Source organism: Vidua macroura, chromosome 4, assembly GCF_024509145.1.
Source record: "Vidua macroura isolate BioBank_ID:100142 chromosome 4, ASM2450914v1, whole genome shotgun sequence".
In the NCBI taxonomy this organism is placed as follows: domain Eukaryota; kingdom Metazoa; phylum Chordata; class Aves; order Passeriformes; family Viduidae; genus Vidua; species Vidua macroura.
This window is the reverse complement of record NC_071574.1, coordinates 60,708,996-60,734,387: the sequence shown is the minus strand read 5'-3', so window position 1 is coordinate 60,734,387 and position 25,392 is coordinate 60,708,996. Positions and strand designations below refer to the sequence as shown.

The 25,392-nt window shown below is 39.7% G+C and overlaps 1 protein-coding gene across 1 annotated transcript in view; it reads right to left on the bottom strand.

Annotated features, from left to right (window-relative positions):
• The window catches only part of SLC2A9 (solute carrier family 2 member 9), a 78,658-nt gene extending 60,499 nt beyond the window's left edge, over positions 1–18,159 (bottom strand). Inside the window, exons 1-5 of the mRNA XM_053976631.1 lie at positions 18,082–18,159; positions 14,533–14,631; positions 8,837–8,997; positions 4,930–5,054; positions 3,671–3,816 (exon numbers count right to left, since the gene is read on the bottom strand). Coding sequence (XP_053832606.1) covers positions 3,671–3,816; positions 4,930–5,054; positions 8,837–8,997; positions 14,533–14,631; positions 18,082–18,159 — 609 coding nt within the window. The remainder of the gene's footprint in view (positions 1–3,670; positions 3,817–4,929; positions 5,055–8,836; positions 8,998–14,532; positions 14,632–18,081) is intronic.
• Positions 18,160–25,392: the final 7,233 nt, after the last annotated feature.

Here is a 25,392-nt window from a genome sequence, read left to right as displayed (position 1 = left end):
AGATGCCAGCACGTGAAAATAAGCACACAGCTCTCAGCAGCTGGGGTGGCGTGGAGAAGCACGTCACCAGCACATGAAGTCATTGTGCTCTGTACTCTGATCACCAGCCCACTTTACCATGGTGGAATTTCCCAAACCTCAGGAATTTCCCAGACCTGTAAGAATCAGAATCTTGAATAAAAAGCATAGCTGCAATTTGTTGGATGGGAGGCAATTAGGACTGTGGAAAGCAAGTATGATTATCAAGGCTGCAGTAGAGTACTGTTGTCACAACTGCAGCTTTTCTCCTCCAAATAATCACTCTTGGTAAGCACTGTGTACTGAAGAAACACATTCTAAAATTAGCACCTTTGGAGACAAATACAATAAAGTTCTATATATCCAGAATAATAATAAAAAAAAAATGCCTGTGTTTAGGTGTTGCAATCTTTATAAGATTTTAATTTTTTTGTTCCATTTGCTCTTTTATACTATAATTTAAAAATTGGACATAGTCATATCTGTCTAGTTCATGTCAATATGGCAAGACACAGAAAAGAATTAAATGCATTTCTGCAATACTTCAGACAAAATATTCCCAGGAAAGCCAGGAAATATTTAATGTAATTCTGTTTTTTAAAGCATTATTTCACCTGGATTAGCTGTATAATCTTGTTCTCCTAGGTTTGAACTTAAACTATTTGAGACAATGGCTTACAGGATGAGAAAGAGATTAAATAGCTTGTGTTACTAGAGGAGGTGAAGTTTAACCTGAAACACAAAGATCACAAGTGATAGGGGGAGGAGAGAGGAAGCACACTGTAGAAGTGGTGAAAAAACCAAAAAACAGAAAGGTACTAAGGAATAAATAACAGTTGATCAAAAGAATAATGAGAATAAGTTGACAGAACTGGCATGAAAATTTAGAAGGAAATGAGAAAATTGTCAATCCTCAGCACTTCCAGTAGAAAGCTTGGGAAAAGTGAAGGAATAGGAAACAGCCAACCAGCCTTAAGTCAGTAACCCAGCCAGAGCTGACCACTGCTCCTCAGCACTGCACCTGGGGCTGCCCACATGCCTCCTGCTGCACCTTGACCAATCTTGACAAAAGAAAGATTGCTTAAAAATCAATTTAGGGCTGCTTAACATACTTGATACAAAAAGCAGTAAGGACTTTTGAATTGCCTCAAGTAATACTCATTGCTTTAGAGCTATTTTTATCACAATTTCGCATTTAAAGGAACACTTTTGCATTTGATAACAGAGGAAATCATCACTTAGGTTGTTAATAAATGCTTGTTAACACTGTGCCCCACAGCCAACATAAATACTTTCCTTTTCTGCTAAGAGACTTCTACAGAACCACTGAAGGCAACAACCTCATATAATCCACATAAATGCATCAAACTCCAATTTAAATTTTTAATTTTCTGCTCAAGTTACTTCAGCCAGGAGTCTGATCCAAACATCACTCTGATGAATTTCAGCATGCAATTATTCACACAATATTTATAAAAAGTCATATTGTCTTTGAGATTAAGCCACTCTATTCCTTCTTTCTGGTGTTAACAAGGTGCAGTCAGTTCCTCTTCCCTCCCTCTGTTTGCTTGACCACACAAGCAATGTTGCTGTTACCACTCTATTCCTTCTTTCTGGTGTTAACAAAGTGCAGTCAGTTCCTCTTCCCTCCCTCTGTTTGCTTGACCACACAAGCAATGTTGCTGTTACCTCCTCTTACAAGAAGAACCTCAGCCATGCTGACAGTCATTCTTATGTCCATCCCTTTTTCAAAGAGTCTCTTCTAGCAGGACATTCTTCTCTGGTTTTGTCCCTCCTTTCTTCAAAACCATCAGTGCTTAGATACTATGGTTAAAAACCTCTTAGATATTTGCTCAATTTGCAAGCAATAGACATATGACAGATCTCAGCAGAAAACTTATGAAACCATGACAAAAGACAAGTATTTGTAACTAGTACTATTTACAACAAATTCTGATAAAAAACAAACAACTATAAAGCAGCAAAATAAAAACTACCTCCCACTGAAGGAGTTTCAATGGGAACCCCATAAACCTAGTGAAAAAAATCCTGGCTTGACTGAAAACAAGAGAAATTAAAAGAAAGAAACCCATCCACATACCCAACTAGAATAGTCAAGCTGCCTCCAATAAATTGGTTGGAAATATTGTGATTCACATCAGGCAAAACTTTGGGTTTTTTACATGCTGATGTTACCCATCTTGAACAAAATAATTTTATAGATAAAACATATTTGTTCTTACATATTGTCTGTCTTTAATGGTGCGATATTAATGAACCTCACACTAAAGCAGGTTGTAGAAACAGAAACACTACCTCTGTAATTTGGTAGCGGCAACAACAGTGATGAAAGGAAGGCAAGAAAAGAAATAAAACCAGCAAGAATAAGCTGAAATCAAGGAATAAGAATTTGCATGACACCTCAATTTTAAAAATGTATGCATGTTTCAAAAGCCCAAATTAATAAACCTCCTGCTATGTAAGGGCTGCCATCCTCTAAGCAACCAAATTGGCCTCTTGAAATTTCATACACTTGTTTGTAATAAACTTGCTTCCAAGGTAAGAGAAGGGACACCTGTTGAAGCCACACAATAAAAGCCATTTTAAGTTTTTTCCTAAAATCTGTTGCTTTGGATGGGCAGGGAAGAAATCTACCCTTCAATAAAGGGTACATTCAATCAAATAATTTGTCTTCAGGAGAGCTGAACAGAATAAAGGGACAGAATAAGAAAGCTGGTCAGGCAAAAATAAAAGAGTCAGGGAGGATGGTATGTATTTACAAAGGAGTTGCCTTTGTATGGACAGAAACGGACAAGCTCCTCTCACTTTCCAACTCCTTATTACTTTTTCTGGGTGTTAGAAGGGATTCTGTGTTCAAGTTTCACTGTGAGAGGATTGCTGCAGACCTTTCCTCCACACTACCTTGAAGAATCATCTCTGAATGGAAAGCAACTGGTTAGATCAGATGACCACGGTAGTTCCTTCCAACCTTACCCGTTGTGTGATTCTGTATTTCCAATTGCCAGCCTGAACAAAACTCAAGTTCATTTATTCAGAGTAATGACGACATCCAGTGGCCACCAAGTTAATCTCAGCCTATGACAGCAAGACAAACTCTTATCTGAATAGAGCTTGAATCTTTCCATAAAGCTGTGTGTTAACTCTTCTCTTCCATCACTTAGTCTAAAAGCTGGGCAAGTGAGGATTGCATTAAAAGGAACACTATAATCACTAGGCAAGAGTCTTACTATTCAGGTTCTCATAATACCTCTAACCAAGCCTTTTTCAGTTCTATCTCATATTGAAAAATTAGAGATCAAAAATATAAAAACTCTTAAGCATTTCCATAGTATCCAAAGAAACTGGAACCTAAAAAAATAGATGTACATCAAGAATGGGGGAGAAGGAGATCTGCATATGGACACACACAGGCTACTCAAGCTGTTGAAACTGCTGGCCACATCTACCAAACTTAGCCATGCTTTTAGTACCTGATTTTAGAAGACATGGAGGAAACTACTTTTCAATGTGCCTCAAAACAAAATAGAAATATTTCTGTTTTCCACTTTTGTGAAGAATCCAGTCAAAATATGAAAATATGACACTTAGAGCATGCTTGTGTTTGATAGAAAAGGTCTGTTAAAATACTTACTTGCCCAAATATTTCTGGCACACCCAAAGCTTGACCAGTGAAAACACCAATGCAAATGAAAATTGCTGTGACCTGACCCAATGAACCACGGATTTCCTTAGGAGATATTTCACTCAAATACATGGGGAGGGCACTTAATGAAATGCCTACAAAAGAAGAAAAAAGCCCATATATTAAGCCAAAACATATTTATTATATCAGGTATGCAAGAAATTTGTATTGAAAATAGCCTGAGTGATAATCTGCTCACAAAGGTGGCATAAAAACATGCAAGGAACAGAATTATATCTATCCATACATAACATGAATTATTTTCCCTGCATGTATAATTACTCTCACACCATTTAATAACTATGGAATTGATTATCTGTTACAGATCTATACCAGTGTGCTTAATCTGCTTTTTGATGTGGAGCACCCAAGGTTACTCAGAGATGAGAATCTCCAGGGGAACAGATTTTATGTTTTAAATTTGCTCATCCCAAAGAGAGCAAAATCATGTTAACACTGTGTGAATAAGGGAAAAAAAGTCCAATGCATCAGTCAGACAGAGCAGACATCATTAGATGAAGTATTTTTACTGTAAACAGTATTAGCAGATGTTCCTCTCAATACAGGCTTATAGCTGCAATGAACTCTTCACAATAGGCATAAAATAAGATTTGGAATGCTGTTTAAAGCCAGGAACAGAACAAACACATGACCCTGGTCAGTACAATGGCAATGTTTGCACAGCTCCAGAAGTTTGGTTGCTTGATGGTAATCTGGGATAAAAATTAGCAGAAACCCTTCCTTCTAGCTGCAAGATTATTCTGGTGCTGCAGTGCCCCCATGGTTTACTTTCAAACTGGGAAGACCATATTGCTAGGAACAATTGATGAAGTACCAAACTTTCCCTAGTCCTGCAGGTATTAACACAGGATCCAACAACTGCTAAACACAGCAGAAAGCAGTGTTAATAACAGAATACACTCTCCTAGTCAAAAGATTTTCATGGCATGGAAACAAATACACTCCACCATGGCTGGAAGAGGAAAGGTGGGGAAACAACAGTGTTAGCAGTGGTGAGCATCCATTCCAATGTCTCCTCCAAACATCACATCCTCCAGCCCTTAGTGTGCCATTTTGTCCCAGTGAAATCAGTGTGGCTACAGCTAGTCCCTGGAATACCTCTTTGATGTAAAGCAAATTCTAGCCAGGGAAGAGGAGAAAGAGTGTGCACAAGCATTTCAGACGTGTAGAGTGTGACCAAAGCTCACCTCCATCCACACCCATGATAACGCGGCCCAGTATGAGCATTTCAAACGAGCCTGCCAGCAGGGACAGGGACATCAACAGTGCAGCTGCCACTGCAAACACGTTATTGAGCACCAATGTGCGTTTCCTAAAAGGCAAAGATGGTTTAGGTAGAAACCAGCATCATGGCAGCTAAATCTAGTTATATTATAAGCACATTAAGCTATTATTCTTAAATATCTGTAAATAAAAAGTGCCTAACAACCACTGCCTCTTAGATGTGTAGAGTTCTGAAAAAGAGCACCATACCCACGTAGATACAGTTTCAAACCTACACCACAGTTTAAAAGAAAACATAACATAGATAACTAAAGAGCTGTATTTCAAAAGCACAGCAAAGAGCCAGCTTATGCATCCTAAAACCCAAGTGCCAGGCCTGAGGCTCTGCACATGAATATAAATAAGCATACTCTGGATAGATGTCTGTATGGAGAACCCAAAGAATGTACTTCAAATAGCAATATAACCTGATATAACTACAGGCTCTTTAATGTTACATACAGTTCTTGACACTTCAAGAACTTCCCAACTGTGACATCATCTATGTCATTATAATTCATCCTTAAATTCTCAATATTAAAACCATACATTGAGGAAAATTACTTCCTATTGTAGCATTAGGAAAAATATTAGGGCTCATTCAAGTAATAGAAATCAACCCCTTGCTAAAAATTGTTGGAATTTATCAAAATACAGGTTTACATATTTCTTCCCCACTTTAAAATTATTTCATTCTATAACAGTTAAATAAAACATTAATTTTTTTCAAATAAAATAAATACTCTTTGTAGCAAATTATTACTTTGTTAAAAAGCATAAACCAAATCACAAAAATTTATTTTAAAATTTTCAAAATATCTAAACTTTTCATTTGCCAACACCCTAATTTCATTTTCATCTCAGAACTTTCTGCTCAAGTTTGAGGGATTAATTAAAAAGAAGAGAAGTAACCAGGAAGGCTGTCTATCCCTTTCCTTTCTAGAGCAGGTGACAAACTGTACCACCAGTTCTAATTTTTCCAGTATGTAAGTATCAAGAGGAAATTTCACACCCATTTAAAAAGTCACCCAACTTCTCACAACAAATGCATATGTTTTGGAAAGGAAATATTTTTAACACTTATATTTTTAATCACGCTTCCTGCTTTCTAGTGAGTTTTGAACACTGAATGGAAAACATGGCTTGAGGATAGAAAAATGAGATACAATTCATTTAAACTCTATATAACACAACCATCAGACTGATGACTGTAACTGTTTAGAACAGATTTTTCAGATGGGTATATATTCTGAGATGGCTGAAGTGATACAAATAATTACAAAAATGGAAAGAAAATGTTCATTCAGGTCAAAAAAGTCTCATACATTCATCTGAAGATACTGATTTTTCCTCCTTTAATTTAAATAAAAACTATAAAATACATACTTTTTGAGAAAAAGTTGGCCAGCAAACCCTTATCCTATGCAGCTGAGAAGAGAAAAGCACAGCCTAATTAAGCATGATAAAATCAAAGACTTTGGCAGAATGAAAAGGAAATGAAAACAAGAAAGCACGCTATTTAGGGTGTTCCTGTGGAAAGCAGTGTCCGTGGCAGGTTTTGGAAGAGTTGGGGCTGCAGGGGTGGCTTCCACCCCTGGAAGATGGAGCAAGGGTGTAACAAGGTCAGTGGAGGAGAGGCTGATCCAGGCCTGAGCGGGAACATCTCCAGAGGGACTGTGGTCCATGGGGACCCACACTGGAGCACAGGAGGAGTGAGGAGCAAGGAATGGCACAGAAGAGTTGCTGCACACTGACCTCGATCCCCTGCACTGTCTCTCACTGAAGACACTGAGTGTGACCACTGGCTGTGGTACCAAGAACAAGGAGAGGAGCCTGGTGTGTTGCTCAGCCTCCTTCTAGGGAGACCCTAGAAGTGACCTAAACAATCCCTTGAGCATATTGGTCTGGGTGCTCAGCATAAACACCAGCAGACCCTCTTCATTAGAAGAGGAGAATTTAAATTACAAGGAGTCAAAGCCACATCTGAATTTGGGAATTATGTTTACATGGATGAAGGTTCCCTTAAAAAAATTACTCTATCTGTCTCTTGAAGTAAATAGAGCCTAGGAATTCAGTAATTTGGAATTTATGTTTTTAATCTTACAACAATATGATTCAAAAGTGTTCTTTTAAAATCAGACATTATTTCTGACTAGTGCTTTTAATCCCCCTTAGCTCATTATTCTGTGTCAGTGTAAATGGAGCTCAGCTTCATCATAGATACAACTCTCCAACCTACACTTGAGCAATTTAACAGCAAAGTATTTTATTGTTCTGTCAACATTTCACTGTGTGCTCCTCAATTACCATAATGACGTGTCAGTCTGGGTTCCTAGACCAGACAAACACACTGCAGTGTGAGCAGCAAACTCAAGAGCCACTCTTTGGTGAGCAGCCTTTATTCACACAGCCCCTTCCCATCTCTGCTCCAGCACTCATCCACTGTATCTGTAACAGTGCTATTTTCATGGCTTAATGAAGATAAACATAATAAATGGGCAGAGTCTGCAAGTGTAAAGGTCTGCCCTGGAAACCTGACCAGCTCCAGTGGCAGCGGTATATCTACGACAGAGTTCAGCCACCATTTTAACAAACCTGCACACAATGCTGTTTTACTCTTCACTGAAAATTCTATCCTTCTCTGAAGCCATTTTTACTTCACTTTATTTTAATAAAGACTCAACAATATTTTGAGAATTAATCAGTCTGAGTCAAGCACAGTTTCATATTTCTAACAAGTATGTTAAAGCCAAATGTATGATTTGGCAGAAAAAATTGAAAAACTAAAAAAATAAATAACATAACTATGGAAAATATTTAAAATTTGAAAATCAAGTGCTGAAGTGACAAAATAAATTCATGAAGAATGGATAACAGCTAAGAATACTGACTTGCTATAAGCATGAAATGGAATAACCTGAAAATACAATCTTTGAGGTGAAAAATTACATATGGACAAGTTGGAAGAATGAAAAATAGACCTAGGAAAATACAGTCTAATGGAAATAGTCAAAATGTAAAACAGGAAAGTAAGAACACTGGAGGTTTACACTTATATTTAAGCCTACATGATGATGTTCTCCTGTGATTTAACTGACTAAAAGATATAAAATAATATTGAATTTACAATTAAGAAAAGTCCAAAAGAGCAGTTATGAATGCTACAATGGTGGGTTTTTTCATGCCCTTCTAAATATAGATAAATTATAAATTACCTTTCAAATTCTATTTGAAAGACTGTATGACACAAAAATTTGACAGAAATACCTAGTTAGTACCTGCAGCAAAAATGCAAACACACACAACAAAAACATTCCTAAAATGCTCATATTCTCTATGGTCAAGACTTGGTCAAATACTGCATTGTACAGAATGGATGGCATACCCCCTTCTTGGGGAAGGCCATACAGTAACTTCATCCTAGTCCAGTTCTTCAAACTGTATTTTAAGTTGACATAAGGATTGAAAAAAGAGTAAATTTTTATTACCATATGACAGCAAATGCTGTTAAAAAGCAAATGAAATATGTTAATAGCTTTGTTTGCTTACAGTAAGATACTCAGTAAACTCATGAAACAAGATTCTGACAGTCCTTTGAGAAATCAGTTCTATTTTATGGTATTTTTCTTTGGCATACTTGACAATTCACACTCCTTGACATCACAACCCACTGCCCATTCAGAGCAAATGGCTTCTGTGACTCAAATAATGCACAGTAAGTTTTCAGCATTTAAAGATTTGTTTTGTTTTGTTTTTTAATAAAAGTAAAACTTTCTAGAGAGACTAAGTGAGAAACTACGTTAGAAAATGCAAGTTTTCCAAAGCACTTACCTTCCAAAGAACTTCACAATTGGGGTAACAATAATGGCACCCACAAGGCCACCAATGGCAAAAATGGAAACTGTTATGGACCAGAGGAGCCTCAGCGTGCCTTCATCCACTGAGAAGCCATATCTCCTCTCCCAAGTTTCATTATAAAACTTCTTGATATACTGAAAGAAAATATATAATAAAAATACACACACACACACACACAAAAATTTCACACTTTAGGAATATAACTGAGAGAAACAGAATTAAAACCCCAGAAAACCTCCAGTAGCTTTCTTACAGGAATCCTTCTTGCTCTTCTGTCTCCCTCCTCCAAAAAATGGGGCCTCATTTATAGATAAAACTACAATAAAACTGAATCAGTCCAAGCATAAATACATATAACTACAAGGGGGTACCAAACCAGGTGGGGAAAAAACTCCACAGGTAGACAGGAATGTCCAGGACAAGATCACTCTTCAGCCTTTAACATGCCAAAGTTTACACTCTTCCTCTGCTTTCCTCACATGAGCACAACCACAGGTTTTTGAAAGATGCCTTCTAACAACTTCCCTGTTTAATTAGACAAAGTTCTTAATCTTTTTAAAAGGTAAAGCTCTCATAGCTCCAGGACAGCATTTTAACATAGTCTCTGTATTGCCTGCAGAGACATCTCCTATTTACTTTCTCTTTAGTCAAGCTTTCTTTTTTTTATGCTGCTCAAAACCCAGGAAATGCCACCATGGTGCCTGATGCTCTGACAAGGATACAGTACCAGGAAGTTGCAGTCACTACAGCAGAAGGGCACAACACACTTGGTAAAAGCTCTCAAGCTCTACAGTATCAAAAGTTTAATCTTCTATCTATAAAAAAGTTTACCTATAATTACTTATTCCCAGTTTCTTCTCTGATTTTCTTCAGAATATGACTGCTCCTAAACTATCATGGGACAGGACTCAGCATAATAAGCCACCCCATTTTTCCTGTTCAAACTAGGAACTTCAAACTTTACCTAAAGTCTGGCCTTGGACTCATGAAATATTCTATTTGAGGGCTTTTAGTTTGAATCATCACCTCTTCCTCTATAAAATACCTAAGAAGGGTGAAGGTAGAATATACAATATCTTGTCTTCCATCTATCAAATTTCTAAACTTCTTGTGCCCTGAATTAAAAGGAGAACAGGGTTATTTCTCCCATCCTATCTTAAATATTTCTAAACAGACAGGGAAAAAACATTTTAAAATAGTTTAAAAAATAAATAAAAAAAAAAGACAAGTCATTTTGATGCTTGAATAATTTAGAAGTCTCACAGTAAGACTCCAAATGAATATGCCATTAAATCAAGTATTAACATCTTAGTTCTTTAATACTCAACCAATACTCAGATTATATTTAGATTCAGACATCTTGTTGTCTATTTGAAATTAATTTCTGATAGTAATGAATACTAAGAGAAAACACTTTTAGAACACTATTAGCATTTCTTGTTAATGATAATGGCTAAAAATAGTATGTAAATTATTCTCCGCTTGTGTTATGACTAATTTTCTCAGCATAGCTTAGTTATTTACAAGGAGACATCAAATAACTGCAAATATTCAAGAAAAGAAAGTACAAACTAAAACACTCACTAGTAACAAATGTTCTGACATGTACTAGCACCTCTCTCTGGACTCCCATTGCTAATAAATAGGAAGCGAATAAAACACAGAGGTTTTCAGAAGATACACATGAAACAAAACCAACCTGGTAGAACAAAGCCACTGCATTTGAATCCATTGAATTCTATGTAAAAGCTCCTTTGGTATTTTGATCAGGTGTCTCAATAACACTAAAAGCAAAACCTGTATACAAAAATTTTAGCCCCTAAACAAAGCCTACAAAAAATGGTGCCTGACTGATATCAGTATCTTATTTTCTCAACTGCTTCAGTTCATTCTGATAGTAGTGCTGAAAGAAAAGATGAATATAAGGAATTTATACATTTTTATATCTATGAATCTAATGGATATATTTTAAAATGAGAAATATTTTCCTTGTCTTACCCATAGTTACAGGGGTCATTCACACACAGTGACAACTACTGAACCAGCTGTCACAGCAGGCTGTATGTTTGTGCCATAGGAACTCAGAGCTTCAGCCTCCTGCAGGAAAAGGGCAATGGCTGCAGAGCAGAAAGTAGCAGGGATTTTTCTTCCCTTGCAGAGCACAAAGCACATAATTGTTTCACAGGCATTGCCCATAATCAGACCATGAAATGAACTGTAGAAATTAAGCTCAGGAAAAGACAGCTTCATCTTGTATTCAATTAAATCTTTTGTCTTCCTAGTGTCAAATGCTCCCATATGTTTTCAATAAATTCTGGTAACTCTTTGAACAAGCCCATGGAAACTTGTAATTCTGGATTTCTCAGGGAATCATACCTGTGATGGGCCATGCTCTTTCCCACAGAATTACAGGGAACTGAGTGGGAAGCAATCTCAGCTCTGAACAGAGCATGTGCAGCTTATTTCCCCCTTGCAACAATCAGGAAGTTAGACTAACTCTGCCTCACGAGATGACCTGAAGTAAAACCCACTGTTGTGGAAGATGAAATAGGAAAGCCTTAAAAATATGATTGTCTGGCAAAAGATTTGGAAAATACAGAAACTATAAGTGAGATTGAAATGAGAACAAGCTTTGAGATACCAAACCCTAGTTGCTAAACAACTAGAAAACAATAGTATAGCCAGTGGAAGGCAATCCCCCTTTTGACCTACAGACAGATACAAATGTCAAATGGAATGTTCTGTCTCATCCCTCAAAAATGTATAGTTTATCCCACATCTGTAACTCTCCCCTGAAGCATCAGGTACCTGTAATCCCATTGGCCCAAGTCTTATTCCGCGCCCACTCTGAAGCCCCCTGATAAGGTGTGCCCAGGGGACCAGATGCTCTCTTGGCATCCTCTCCTGCTCCTGCTATCTCTCTCTCTCTCTCTCTCGCAATCTCTCTCTCTCTCTCTCTCTCTCTCTTGCAATCTCTCCCTGCCTCCACTCTTTGGTGCCTGCTCCGAGCTGTGGCTGGCAGCTCCAAGCAGGGCCCCACACCCACACCCTTTGGAATAAACTGTATATTCAAAGACCTGACTTCAGAGATCTCCCGTCTCCATCCGTCCCAACCGTCCAGGACACCAGTGCTCCCTACAGACTGGCGCCCAATGTGAGGCTCGAACCCACTACCCTGAGATTAGGAGTCTCATGCTTTAGAATTCCCCTGTGGTTTGATGAGCTGACACAATTTGTGGCACTGAAAGAAAATGGACACAAGAATTTACATATAGTTCTTCAACACTTCAGTCTTAAATTAACTTCCTTCATTCCATCAGCTCCTGCTGACATCCTGCTGACGTGCTCAGTTCAAGGACCCTGGAAATATTCTGTGTTTTAGTCAACTGTCATAATCAAGCCTTTTTTCACTACTTCTCAAAGGATCGTACAGTCTTCCTCTAAGGCTGGAGGACTTCAGCATCAAGAGGAATTGTACTGAAGTAAACAGGGGCAGAAGATACCCAGCATCCTATGGAGAGAAGGACAATCTGACAATGTTGGCTGTAAGCTGCATGTCACCACAAGAAATTATTCTTCCTAAGTTTATAAAAGAAACACAACTTACAACTTGTAGGAATTATTGCACTCCCAGTATAACCTCTTACAAGGCTGCTTTTATCTACAGCTACAAGATGCTCAGCTTTGGTGTTTCCCAGTCATCTCACATCAGTATTCCCAAAGGGTCACATTGCAGCAGACTGATTTAGATACAGAAGAAAACAGATGGGGCAAAGGTTCCTTTTCTTGTGCTGCAAGAAGCACAGCTTTGATATGGATCACTGTTGCCCACCATGGCTATGACCTCAGCCTATGCTCCTCCCTTCATCCTGGTCACTGAAGCTCCAGGGACAGGAAAGTGGTCTGTCATAGGCAAATGGATGACACACATTAATCCTGGAGCTAGAGAGAGGGCCAAAGGACAGGGTGGTATTTTCTTCCTGAACTACACAGCTTCCTTGTCAGTAGGACTACTCCTTAGCCCTAGCTAATGTGTGGCTTAACCTGAATAAGAGAGTTATGATGTTCTCAATCAAACACTGAACACCAAAGGAGACTTCATGCATACCTGTAATGGTATAACCAAAGCCATCAGCATAGGGCCCAGTTTCAGCACAAAAGCCAAACTAAAGATTTCAAACAAAACCAGACAATCCTGGAAGTGTTATTAAGTACAACACCTGGAATTTAGCATTTGTCACAGGGTTGCATCTTCAACCTACCCATCCACACCACTTTAATCTATCGCATGATTCAAAGAGAATTTTCTGAGTGCTGCCAAGGAGCACATCCCATCAACCTTTCTTTCCCTTACTCCTGCAGAAAGTGACAGAAAGCTCTGACTACCAGGGCAGTCCATTTTTTAAATGGTACTTAAAAGTTTAGAAATTGGCTCATTCTCACTGCTCGATTGACAGGCCCAAGGCAGTGCAGGAAGGATTTTTCCATCAGGACAATCAATACCATTGCCCACAGAATTACAGCTTGCTGATTTTTTCTAAGTTGTGTTTATCCTCTGATGACTGCAAGGTGAAGTGATGCCTGGACATGTCACGCTAACATCCAATTTATCCAGCCTTGAATAACCAGTATATAAAATATAGGAACTTGAAGAAAACTCCCAGAAGTTATGAAGCGAGCAATTAAAAATTTCTGTAGGCTGAGTCTCTTCCTACTCCTTTGGGTCAACAGTTTATCAAATAAAATCCATATATAGAACATAAATTTTAAAAAATGCTTCTTTTGTTATTTGCATAAATATTGCATCCAGCTTTAACATGAAAAACCTGTTTAGGTGGAAATCTAGCCACATATTTTAATAGGAGATTTTCATAAAGGAAGGAGCTTAGCTTTGGAAAGGAAGTATGAGATGGATTTTCCACAGTTAATTCCCAATATTTACTAGCTACTTTTCAAAATAGTGTTGCTTGCAACTCCACTGAGTTGCTTCCTGCTGTGCCTGACTGAATTGAGGGTCTCTAGACAGCCAGTGTAAAAACAAAATGTTCAGATTTCCGTTTGTAATAACTGATATTTTAATGAAATTCCCACAAATTTTGTATATTGATTTCGCAGTGCTCTATTCATCAATCTATCCCACATGTTGCAGTCAATAGATGAAGAAGTTTAGAATTCGGAACCAAACAAGACATCATGACAAAACACAGAAGAGGACGCCCATTAAGAGGAAACCAGAGGCATTATTTATAATATCAGTACTGTGGGAATGAAATGTTGTGCAACCCTCTAGAACTGAATGACATGAACAAACATTGCTGAACATGTGCATGCAGCTACTGAATACTCACCAGTCTGATATTAAAAATACTTTATCACATAAAACTGTGCAAGAAGATTCATGATTAGCCTCGACCCGGGAGAATGAGAAGCAAAGCATGTGCACCATTCACCTCAACAGCAGCATTTAGCTCTCTAACAGTTACTGAATTTATGTGAAAACCTCATGGGAAGCAGAAAGAAGGTTTTGGGCAAAGGAATGTTACTATACGAGATTTAATCCCCTTCTACAATGTAATCAGGAGAACTATAAAGGCAGGATGCTGAGGAGACAATAGTTGGACAAGGCTGCCCTCTACTGATATTAATTTTCACTTTAGTCAGTCACTTACCCCTGAGGGAGCGTTCACCACCGACAGGTTGTAACCATAAAGAAAAGACGACCCAAAAGCACCAGTTAAGGAGGCTACAATAAGACTCCCAGACCAGTTCTGAAAAACAAAGAAAAGATGCAGCCATTGTTAATACACTCAAAATTAATGTACCTCAGGTTGTAAACACTCCTTAGCTATTTTGCATAGCTCCTGCAGGCAGATGTCTTTGCTGCAGAATAATAGCCTGAAACACTTCCCCTTGCTCAATCTGAGAAACATTACATTTGAAGTGACAGCATGTCACTTAACATCTATGGAGGCATAAGTGAACATTTGAACTTCGTTCAATCTCACAGAAGCCTTCTAGCATCTCCCACACCAAAAAGTAAAATGCTGGGGAAGAATAATCTCAGCAAAGGAAACTGTTGACAGTATATCACTAATACAGTGGAAGTAAGGTATAGCATATATGTGACACATCAGGTCTGAGGGTAGATCGGACTTGGCTGAAAATTCATGGGATGGTGTGCACACCCCCCCACCACCAAAAGGATTAATGAAATTGTGACCAAAACCATTAAAATGATGCCATCTGTACTTCTCTCTCCTCAGGTCTTTTCCCCTCATCCTCCTCATACTCTTTCTAGCCCAAATCTGCAATTTCTTCTTCCACATCAGCTGTTGAATAAAAGGTAGAACTGCTTTGATTTGAGAGATTTTGCATTTGCATTCCTTTCCAACTTCCACAGTATTACTTTCTGCCATTCACTTCTCCTTCTGGATCACAGAATGTGGCAGAAGAGACCATTCCCAGCCAAGAGACACTGAAGTTACTGTTTGGGTGGCTGGTCAATTGCAAATGTCATTGTGTAGATGATGAAAGACAATTCTGAATGTGTTAAAATGGATGTATTTTTAATGTCTTTTTAATTTTAAAAACAGTTATGATAAGAATATAGAATTTCAGGCACAGTTTACTGCTATTTATGCCCAGCCTCCTCACTCACTGAAGCCTCAATCCTTTCAAAAGGAGGAAGACCTGCTTAAGCAGGCCTAAGAAACTCAGCTTCAGTTATATCACTCACTACACCACAACAGGTTAATGAGTGAATATATTCTGCACAAAGTTGTGTGTTCACTTTGGAAAATGCAGGTCCTGAGCATGAAGGAGGTTTGTGTAGCTGGCACATGGCATAGCTGCAGTGACAGTGGACTGGAACAAGCTCCACCAGCCCTGTGGGCACAGCAGCGCTGGTGAACACACCGCGGCTATCGTCATGTGCCAGAGCTCCTGTGCCACACTGGTGTGGCACACTTCTGTGTCACTCTGTGACCTGTGGAGAAGGGGTGAAACACCCAGGTGCCAGGATTGGGAGCACAGTGTACAACCCAGCACATGTGGGGTCTGCCAGGCTCATAGCTGCCAGCTCTGAGCGTTCAAAATAAACCCTGCAGGACAGCTGAGTGTTTTTAACTTCATCCACATGATGTGGGAACCTTTTGAGAGATTACACAGTTCATTAACCAGCCTGCTTTTGGTCAGCTCAGGAGGAAGTGTGCAGGGGGTGAAAAGCCTTGTGTAGGAAATCTATCCTGTTGAGATCATTACATAAGCCAAATACAATTTATTATTACTAGCCAGCTTCTTAAAATGAGACTGCCACACACACACACACAGTTTGCACCATTACTTTGTTAACAAAATGTAGAAACTTGACATAAGGCTTTATTTAACTTCCGATGATAACACTTCATATTGGGTGCTTATTATTTCTCTGCTATGCACAAGCATTCCTGCACTTAGAAGAAATTGCTACTACTCTGAATGAATGACGCTGGGGAAAATATTACTTGTGGTCCACCAGGCTGCTCCCAAAGGGTTCACAAACAATCAGTGTGAGTTCCCAAGTGTTATACAGTAATCTTGATGCAATATTTCTAAAGGGCTCTACTCCAACAAAATCAGATACATCAGAAAAAAACTGCAAGCAAAATTATTTGGAACATATAGCCTAATGGTTATTTAAAAAAATCAATGAATGCACAAAAATTTCAGTACAGGCAAATTATATGCATGTGAGGCTAAGTGGAAGATACTGTAGGGCAAATCACAGAAGTGCATAGAAAAACTTGCACTGTGATAACTGGGTTTAGAAACTTCTTCAATACCGTGTAGTTTTTAAGTATACAGGCTTCTGCAGAAAACCTCAGGCTCACTCAGTTCAGAGATTTTGGAACTTGGAACATGAACTTCAATTTCTACATGGCCTGTCTCCTCATTCACGATTTTAAATATTTGCTCATGTTTCAGCAACGACAGATAAAGACAAAAGCACAATGAAGCAAGAATGCAAAAAAAAAACCAAAAAAAACAAAAAACCAAAAACCAAAAGTTTACCCTGTGGCAACACTAGTAAAAGGACAGGAAAGATAAACACAACCCTCAGTGTCTTTTAAAATGTCCAGGAAACAAGAAGGCAACCACGCCTCCTTCATAGGTGTTCCTTGGCTTCACGGCCACGCGTGTGCTCATGCGTCGCTGCTGCCAGCCCAGGGGCAGGAACGTGTCACCAGCACCACAGCAGTAAGTGTTCAGTCAGGAAAGCTGCATGTCAGTTCACAGCAAAGACCTGCAGATACCCGAGGACTGCTTACTTGTGAAAGCCCACATTTCTGGTCTAATCACAGATCCTAGTGCACTGTGGTCTGCAAGTGCTTTTCTCAACTCCAGTCCTTGTTCAGTATAGAGTGAAATATTTGTGCTGGCTACCATGAGTCTTAATTTGTCTTTTTTTTTCATTTACTGCATGACAGTTTGCACTTCGGTTTTCAAAACACAGAGTGTTGTATTTTGGTTAGTTACAGACCCATCCTAAGACTAAAATTAAACACAATTGTTAGTGGTAAACATTGCATGCATGCATAAGGAAGTTTAATATTTTTAAATAGATAATGCTAATTGACACAAGAAAGCTGGACTCTGGAGCGCCAGGTCGGGCGCGGGCCCGGCGCCCTCCGGCAGCTCTGCCCTCGGGGCTGTGGGCGATGAATGGAAACCTCCGTCCCTCTCTCCGTGGCTCTGTCCTTGCCCTGAGAGCTTGCTAGTAGGATGGTCCTGGGGAGCAGCGAGGAAGCAGCAGCAGCGCCCTCGCCTCGCTCAACTCTCGCCGGCCGGCGCTTCCCCGGCCTGGCACACACCGGCCCCGCGCTGACCCCCGCGCATCCTCCGGGTCCCGGCTCGGGGGCTGCGGTGTTTTTAGCTCTGCCCACCACCGGCCTCCCCTGCACCGGCACCAACAACTTCCCGAGCAGGGAAGGGCTGTGCAACCTGAGCTCCGCCTGGCTCTCGGGGAAGCCCCGGGCAGTTACTCCGGCTCCCGCAGCCTCCGCGCACCACCCTCCCGAACCATGCCAGAGAGGATCGGAATCACTCCCTCTCCCGTTATTCCACCCCGAGGCGCGGGCATCACAGGCCGAGCTTCCCCGCCCGCACCGGCGGCTCGCTCCCGCTCCGCGTAAGGGCTGCGGGCATTCCCGCAGCACGGAAAGCTGCCCCGCACTACTTACGCCCCGGCGGGCGCGGCCGCCGCCCCCCGCTCCCCGCTTGACCAGCGCGTCCGCCTCGGGCTCCGCCGCTCCGTCCATGCCGCCGCCGCACGCGCGCAACGGCCGCGCATCGCCGGGGCAGCGCGGGGCGCCGCGGGGGCGCGGCCGCGGGGGCGGCGGCGGGCGGGGGGGCGCGCCGGGCCCTCGGGGGCGTCGGGAGCCCCGGCGGCCCTGCCCCTGCCCCTGTCCTTGTCCCTGGCCTGGCCGCGTAGTGCCGGCCGCAGAAGGGACGCGGCTCTCGGGAGGGGACAGAGCTGGTGCCCGGGGCTGCGGGCAGGACTCGAGCGATGGGGAACACGACCTCACTTCTGTGCGTGCTCGCACATAACTTAGGAGAATGTGCCCGCCCGCCGCCTTGCCTCGGGCTTGCCAGGGGCTGCCTGCAGCCCCGTCCCTCCGCGGGGATTTACCCAGCAGAGCAGGTAGGACAGGGGAATGTCACCACTCGGTGTACATCGCGGCCCCGCCGCCGAGTGACGGTGGGGCTGGGGGACCACGGCTTGCAGGAGTCCCTGCCGCGGTCCCGACTGGAGATCTGGGCAGCCTTTCTGTGAGCAAGACTCTAGACTAAGGCGGGGAAGACTTCCCGTGTTACCTAGTGAACGTACCACAAGACTTGTAGCCAATTAAGATGTTAAGGATGTTTCCACAGCCTTAGGAGGTTTAGATCTGACACGCCACACTACTGCTGTGTTAAGGATGGGGATTAGACATGCCACCTGGGGAAGATAAAAGCTTTCAGCTATTATATTTGAAGGTACCTACTTGCAAATGTGGAATTTTGAACTGCTAAGAGTTAAATGACACCTTCTAGTTGGCAATGATAAGTATTAAGTGCATCTGGGAATTGTCCCCAAGTGGCTGTAGCTTATATTGGTGTAAATCGAGCTGTTTGCACTTCTGAAATGTTACATACCTCAGAACTATCTTAGAGCTCTCAAAGACACAGTATGTAATGCCATTAAGCTATGCAGACTGGGAAACAGTTTATGATGCAGCAACTTCGAGGTGTCATTGGCTCAGATCAAGATGACTGGTGTTTGAATAGAAAGCCAGATGCTACTCATGAATGTATACAATTATTGTACATGCTGATAGAAGATCTGGACAACACTTATCATCTCTTTGAATTGTTGTAAGAGTCAAAAAAAAGAGTCAAGTTAGGAGAATCAAGCCCCTGTAATATATAGAGTGTATTTGAGATGAATCGGACACCTGTGTTTTGTTTTGTTTCATGTTAAATAGCAGTGCAAGTAGTTCAGTTCATACAAATACAACTACCATGGCTACATGTGATTAATATGTACATAATTTCTCACTTTAACACACTCACAATTTTTGACCCTTTCCAACCACCGTTGGTTAGTTACACAAACTAAACATGCTACTCAAAAAAAAGAGTAAGTATTCATATAGATTCCAAATAATTATTTTATAATTATTTTCTGCCTCCAGTCTCCAAATAGCAAACAAATGCCTTGACAGAAGATTTGATTAATTCACTCACCACCTTTTTCTTTACTGCATTATTTTCTTTCATCACGCTGTTGCTTTGCTGTTTGTTCTCCATTCTGTTACCTTGTGAAATAATAGCTGAGGAAGAAAAGAGAGAAAGTTGTGCTACTGATCAGAAGGGAAAACAGATACAGGCTCTTCAGTAGACCTGTCACTATTAGAGGAGGAACATCAGACTCACTGCAACTACAAAAGAAGTTTACTCAGTCAGTCCTTCCCTCTGAAGTTCATATTGCTACTACCAGGTAAAGTTGGTAAAGTTGATGATCCAAAGATATTAATTCAATATTTTTTCTTTGTCACAGCAGATTAGATTTTTCTGTTCCATAGCTTGTACAGTTAATCAGGAGGTGGCTTACAAATCAGGAAAGGCTCATTTATGTCAGGCCCAGGGCATCTTCCATTTCAGTTACAGTTTGCTTATCTATTTATCCAACAGTTTATTTGGTGATGTATGGATTGAGTTCACTGGTAGGACATGGAATCCAACTGAGACCTATGAATTGTTAGCTTTGGCAAGGAAGGCTCAGCAGTTCACAAGAAAAGGAACATTATGACTGGCACAGCAAACTGACTTGGGAGAGGTATGAATAAACCTACTGTAATCCAGGTTTAATTTTGAACTTCTATTGAACATTCAGCTTTCACTTACTGACTGCAAGTCAGGAAAAAGAAAAGCTATTGGAAAGCTGTTCAGAAAAAGCAAATATGCAAAGGGAGCAGTTCAGGTGAACTAAGGTTCTAAACAGCCATATTTGCTAAGTTAGATGATGAAATCATCAAGGAGATGACCACCTCAGAAAAGCTGAGTTAAAGGACAGAGGTGGTAAAAAAAACACCAACAAGACCAAGCCAGACTAAGAAGTGTATAAAACCTGGACTGGATCAATTATTGTTGTCCAGTCTGAGCAAAGGCTCAGTTGCCTTTGAGGGCCCATTTGCCATCTTCATCCGATGAGCGTGGACTAACACCAAGGCCCTGGTCACTCCACCCAAAGCAAAACACAAACAGCTTCAGGCAGTTTATCTGTGATATAAAAGATTCTCCTGTCACAAATTCCTCATGATGGGCATGCAAAGCTTCCCTCTCTTTCTGCCAGGTAAAAAATTATACTATCTCCATAGAAAAATAATGTCTGTGTCAACATTGCACTACTATGGACAGGAGAAATGTGGAAGAGCAGCCTCCAGCTGACAAGATTCACCTGTAATTATAAACTAGTATGACGTCTCAGGGATGTAAAGGGTTTTTTACCCCTCAGGACACATCACTCTCAACTGTAGCACAGAATAATCTGCTTTCTTTTAAAAGCAAGAAAAAGAAGCACCAAGAGAGACAACACCACAGTAAGGTGTGAATGGCAAAGCTTTTGGAAAACACTGATGTAAAAATAACCCAAACAGAATCAGTAAGTCTTATTCTCCATGATAGACTGACAGCTAATAATTTTTGCCTTTGGGAGGCAAAATTGCCCAACTTAATTACTTTGGTTTGCTATGCTTTGTACTGGAAATAAGTCCATGTTTCAAAATGCCTTTTTTTAATTTTTTTTTTTTTTTTGATTCAGCACTAAAATTCTGGCAAAAGAGCATGGAGGAGAAAAGTTTTGCATCTCACTCTTATTCCATAACTTGTGTGCTCCTATCTTTTTTCTACTCAGCTATAGCAGAAATTTTCTATGGCTGAGTGCTTGTGCCTTTCAAAAATGGATCTGTTCTTGCAGTGTAGGACATGTAAGCTGAGGACTTGCCTGTGCTTCAAGACAGATGCCTCTGCCCCTAGTTTGTGTTGTGTACTGCAATTAATGTGCTCCTCTCCCTGGTACTATAAAGCATACATACACACTCACATAGAAGAAATCCACCGTCAATTGATTAAAAGATTGATTAATTAGAGCATCCAATGTGAAGAACACATTCTGAGTGTCTGTGTCCCCAAAGCAGTAACAGTTTCTGTATTAGATCCTGGTAAGTGACATAACTATCTGGTTAAAATAGGTACAATGTAACTCCATTAAAAACTGAAGGGACTATTTTCTTCTCATGTGGTTTTGTTAATCTAGATCTATTCTGACTCTGGTGAGACTGTACAAGTCAATGTTTCCTATACTGTTTTTGAAAAATATCTATCAGTCCCAATATTAAAATACCATTGATGGAATCAAATGGGGTATGACTTTAATTAGATACAGAGCATTCCTGTGGTCCTGGACTATTTAGAAAAAGTGATTCTCAAATACTATAGACACTCCAGCTTCCAGAAATACCTGTCTTGTAAGTAATTAGTTAACATAGTGGTAAAAAACGCATCTGTCTTTTCTTCCTGTACCTGTAGTATCCATCCTAAAGTGCCTTTGCAAAATGATTAATTATTATATTTTCATTTCAATACTTCATACAAGTCACAATCTGATCTCTTATACTGAGAAGTGGAAAGATTGAGTTTCTATCTCAAAGTGAAATGTTCTGTTGTGGGTTGTTGTTGGGTTTTGGAAGATTTTCTTCTAAAAAATTCTGGTGAAAATTAAAGCTATTTTCCATAGAAATGTGTTACACTAGGATAGCAAGACAGGTTTCAGAGTTAATGACCAGTTACATAAAGCTGAGTACTTGGCTAGCACAGGAAATTATTTGTTTATAATTTTCAAAACACTGGTTTATACCAAGATAAATCTATTCTTCCCTCCCAAAGTCACCCCCTTGAGAACATTGTCAAAATTGCTGCAAAATGTCAAGTCCAACTTCTAGATGCTACTCACCACTTATCTGAAGTATCCTTCTCTTCCAGTGAAGTTTAGTGCAGTTCAGAAGCAGCCCTCTTCAGAATTGCTGCTGCTGATTTCTCTAAAATAGAGACAACTAAGTCACTGAGTTAAATGTAAAGCCAGATTTAACTCTTTTATACCATTTCAGAAGTAATAAATAATTAACGGCAAAAACAAAGAATAGTATGACGCTTCAGCTGGAATTCATGCAATGTCTCTTTTTTGCCCAATAGAAAACAAACTGCCTTGTATGGCTGTGACACCCTACAAGAGGTCTTTGTTTCAGATACCACAAACCGTGAAAACCTTTGCTTCCGGAATTTGAACCATTAGACATTTGAAATGCAAGTGCCCAAGGCTAAAACTTGCATTCTTATACTTTTACCTGATTACAAGTGACTACACTGAGGAACACCCACAGCATTCCACGTGCTGTAAATAGCTTTAAACAGTGGCCAGTAGCTGAGCATGTGAGATGGTGTGTGGTACTCGCGAGGATTCACCCTTTGCAAGACTCTGGAAGGCTGGGACATAGTGTACAGTAATTAACCTCTCAGTAGTTAACAAAAAAGGTTTACCTTGTCTGCTGTTCTGGCTTTGCGCCATAGACAGGTGCTCCATATCAGCATTAGTTTAAAAATTGAACAAAATATGGATCAGGACAAGGGTGTAGCAGCTTTGACTTTGTTATAAATTCCTTACATCCCAAAGCTAAGAGAGATAAGAACACTCCATTGTAAAAAGGTGCTGTCTGCTTTGGCTTTTCCCTACTCCTACAGGTATTGCTCTCTTGGAAAATTCAAGGTATGTTAAATCAGTCTCATCAGCATTTTTCTAAGGACCTAATAGGTAATTTAGTTGGATTATTCCTAAATTTGCAGATGTTAAGGTATCCAAGATGTGTTAGGTAGAGAAGCGGCTGTACAGAGGTGACTTGGCTGAAACTGTAAACTTTGGCTGGGATTTGAAGTAACCTTGTTCTTTTGGGGAAAGTGGGATTATTGAGCACATGGTACTTAGTTTGTATTTCAAGTTGTAATTGTTCTGGCGGCTCCTACGGATCACCTCTGATCCTGTTACATAAACCTTGATGAGGTTCTCAAAAGATATTAGCATCAGATTTTCTTCAGCTTAACATAGGCATCCTTCTCCAGTTGCAGGATGCTAATCAATGAAAACACCAATTTTGAGCAACAGGAAAGAAATTATCCTTAAGATCCTCTAGCATTTTTTAAATGTAAAAATGTCTTTAGACTTGGAATCCAATATCTTACAATTAACAGGAAATACAGTCTTGTACTTTAGCTCTGTGTAACATGGTGGCTAAAAGAAAATAGGAGATGCATTCTCTGGAGTAAGAATGAGGGATCAGACAAGTGAATTTTAAACAAATCTTATATCTCAGCTACAAGTGAAATATGATGCCTTCCAGACTTGTATACATTTAATTTTCATTTCAAATAATGTATATTTTAACTAAAATTTTTACAACTTTAAAATTAATCCAAGGTGATTGGTTATGAAAACTAAACAGCTTATGAAAACTAAACTTCATAACTAGGTTATGAAAACTAAAACCAAGATGCTCTACTTCCTAGTAGCATCTGTCACTACTGGAAAGGACTTGTTGCTCAGCATGTCCCATGATTAGCATAAGGACAGGAAAATAAACTAGAAGGGCTATAAAGCTGGTACTGCTACATTATAAACCAAGTTTTACATAGTTATGTATGCTTTGGACACATATGCATGTTCAAAGAGCATTAATTCAATGATCATTGAAGCTCATTCTATGAAAAAACTAATCCTTTCAAACTAAACAAACTACCTCTTTGATCCAAGTTTTCCCAAACTATAGGTTCAAGTTTATTAGTTTGCCCTGTTTCATCTTGAGCAAGAATACAAAGAAACCATCTCAAGGGCAACTTACACAGACATGACCAAGAAACAGCACAAGCAAAACATGAACTTCTATGTTAGATACCACACAAGAAAATCATAAACAAAACAGAAAAATTAGAATATTACAAGCAAGACTATGTTAAAAGCTTACAAAGTGACAATTCAGATGTTCATGATGCTGTTTTTCATTGTTAGGAAGTTGGAAACACAAATGCTAGAGAAAATGTGATAACCAGAGGATGTACAGTGTCTGTAACTATGTGTGTGAATGCTCATTCACGCATAAAGATGGATAGGTCCCTTTGGAAATGCAGGCTCAAACTGATGCTAAGATTTTGGGCCTACAAAAATGTTCTGATCGAGCAAAGGAGTAGCATACAGTTTAGTTTTAAGCTAATTCCATAGGAAAATTAACCATATCCATAAATACTTTACTAGTGAAAGAGAGAATATCTAGCTTCTCACTTAGTCAAACCACCAAAACTGGAATTTGGTGTCTTTTTATGACTGCATGTCATTGATAAAATGCACTGCTTCCTGCACTGCTGAAACCACAGTTTTGAGAGAAAAGCCAGAACACTGACAATTCTTATTTAGCAGTTCTTTCATCTTAAAAATCTCACAAAGTTCCAAATCCTTATGCTTCTATACAAGGAGATCAAACAGATCTGGGGGGAACAGAACAAGAATATTGAATCTTTTAAAATAGTTTTTTGTTGATTTTATATGGCAGTTCATAGGATAAGCTACAGCAAAGGATTTTCCAGCTATTTTGCAAGAAAAAGTGGTTAATAATTACTCTTTGCTGTGCTGGCGATTAGTGTTGTTTTAACCATTTTTTCTTATGTACACATGCAAGTCTGGTGTGTCATCATTTAGGAAAAATCTTATGAGCCATGAGTTTAATGTTTTTTATTATGTTAGGGTTATTTCCAACATTACCCTCCATGTAGAGAAAAGCTAGTTAAATCTTTGCAAAGTTATTACCAGTGAAATCAGCATAACATCTATGTACCATTTAGTAAATGTTGAATTAAATATTGACAAGTGAAGGCTTTTATGTTGTGAAGTCATGCCCTAAGTTAAGACC